This window comes from Thalia democratica, chromosome 2 (genome assembly GCF_965202585.1).
Source record: "Thalia democratica chromosome 2, ktThaDemo2.hap1.1, whole genome shotgun sequence".
Classification (NCBI taxonomy): domain Eukaryota; kingdom Metazoa; phylum Chordata; class Thaliacea; order Salpida; family Salpidae; genus Thalia; species Thalia democratica.
This window is the reverse complement of record NC_139166.1, coordinates 30,044,426-30,045,861: the sequence shown is the minus strand read 5'-3', so window position 1 is coordinate 30,045,861 and position 1,436 is coordinate 30,044,426. Positions and strand designations below refer to the sequence as shown.

Here is a 1,436-nt window from a genome sequence, read left to right as displayed (position 1 = left end):
ACTCAGAAAAATCGCTAATTAGTTTTTTAAACACAAATTTTTAGCTGATCTCGTCGAATTATATTTTTGTCGAAAGTTTGTAAATAGTATTTAGTCGTCTTTTATAGATTTATTAATAAATGTGATGGTTTTATGTAATAATATTAAACTATAAAAGCATAATAATAGTATAGCAATGTGTAGTGTGGACGCTTATGCTTTTATTTGTTTATGTATATAACTACTGGACAACATGGTATTAAAATTATTTAATTTTTATTAGACACTAAAGTTTTATAAATAACAACAACTTAGATTCTTATTATAAATGTACAGAAAATATTAAGCGAAGCGTTGAAAAATACGATGGAATAGAAAGAAAAAAAATTCAAAATATTTTTAGTGTTTAAACATGCATTATTGCACATTTAAACGGAGTCGAAAATAACTTTTTAAAATCAGAACACAGAAAAGCCGCCGAGCGATTAAAAAATTCAGTGTTTGTAACGCTGGCTGATTTCAACTGACCGCTTGTACCGCTGCTCCTTGTGCGGGTCTTCATCTTCAACGTTCACTCCTGCAGCAACCAGAAGAGCTCTCGGAGGTATTGCCAGGTTCAATGAGGACTTGTATCTCTTCTCCGGCTCGGTCGGCTCGACCTTGTAGCAAGTCAAGCTTTTCTCCGTGCGGTACCGGATCGGGTTGAACTGCACTCCAGAGCGATCGACCTTCGCACAATGCCAGTCGGCGTCCTCGACCAGGTTGCGGTCCTTTTGAGGCGGGTAGAGCGAGAATTTGACAGTTTTGGCCCGCCGCTGGTCCTGGGTTTCCGGCCACAGCAGCACGGATTCGACTTCTCGGTGGCAGAACATGTTTGTGTTTGGATCCTGGGTCATGACCATTATTTGATTAAGTCTAACTAAGTTTTACAAATCTGTAAAAATGAACTTTAAATTTAAAATTTTTGAAGCTTTAGATGCTTTCTGTAATAACTAATGTGACTTGCATTTCCATAATAATAAAAAGATAGCTGAAATAGTATATTAAGTTAATATTTGAAATTTGTTTTAAATATAATTATTGTTTTTGTTAAAATAAATAAAAAATTGAATCTTATTGCAGTTAAAATATCTTAGTTTCAATAAGTTTTAAATCAGTTTAAAAATTATAATTTGATTTGAGTTAGTTACAGTTTTAATTTAAAGTCTAAAAGTTAATTTACATTATTAATTAATAATTTACAAGCCGTATACATCCCTTAACATGTGTAAACTGAGTATCATTTAAACTTAAAATAAAAACGTTTATTTTTAGAAACTTTCGTAAAAATAAGCTCTTCAAATGCCCATATACAATATGTACAAATGATTTATTATCGGACTTGTTTTTACAAGCTTAGTACAAATGTCATTACATCAATACTTTGAGAATAGCGACGCTTTATTTTTCCATGAAAA

General features: G+C 32.0%; 1 protein-coding gene across 1 annotated transcript; it reads right to left on the bottom strand.

Moving 5' to 3' along the window:
* Window positions 1–238: 238 nt before the first annotated feature.
* LOC145829579 (uncharacterized) lies at window positions 239–909 on the bottom strand. The gene has a single exon (XM_082937418.1). The coding sequence runs from the start codon at window positions 879–881 to the stop codon at window positions 474–476; it is 408 nt and encodes a 135-aa protein (XP_082793544.1). The 5' UTR covers window positions 882–909; the 3' UTR covers window positions 239–473.
* Between the last annotated feature and the right edge of the window lie 527 nt (window positions 910–1,436).

Bases quoted from the DNA above. Each gene is read 5' to 3' on its own strand.
- LOC145829579 (XM_082937418.1), bottom strand. From the start codon at position 881: ATGGTCATGACCCAGGATCCAAACACAAACATGTTCTGCCACCGAGAA.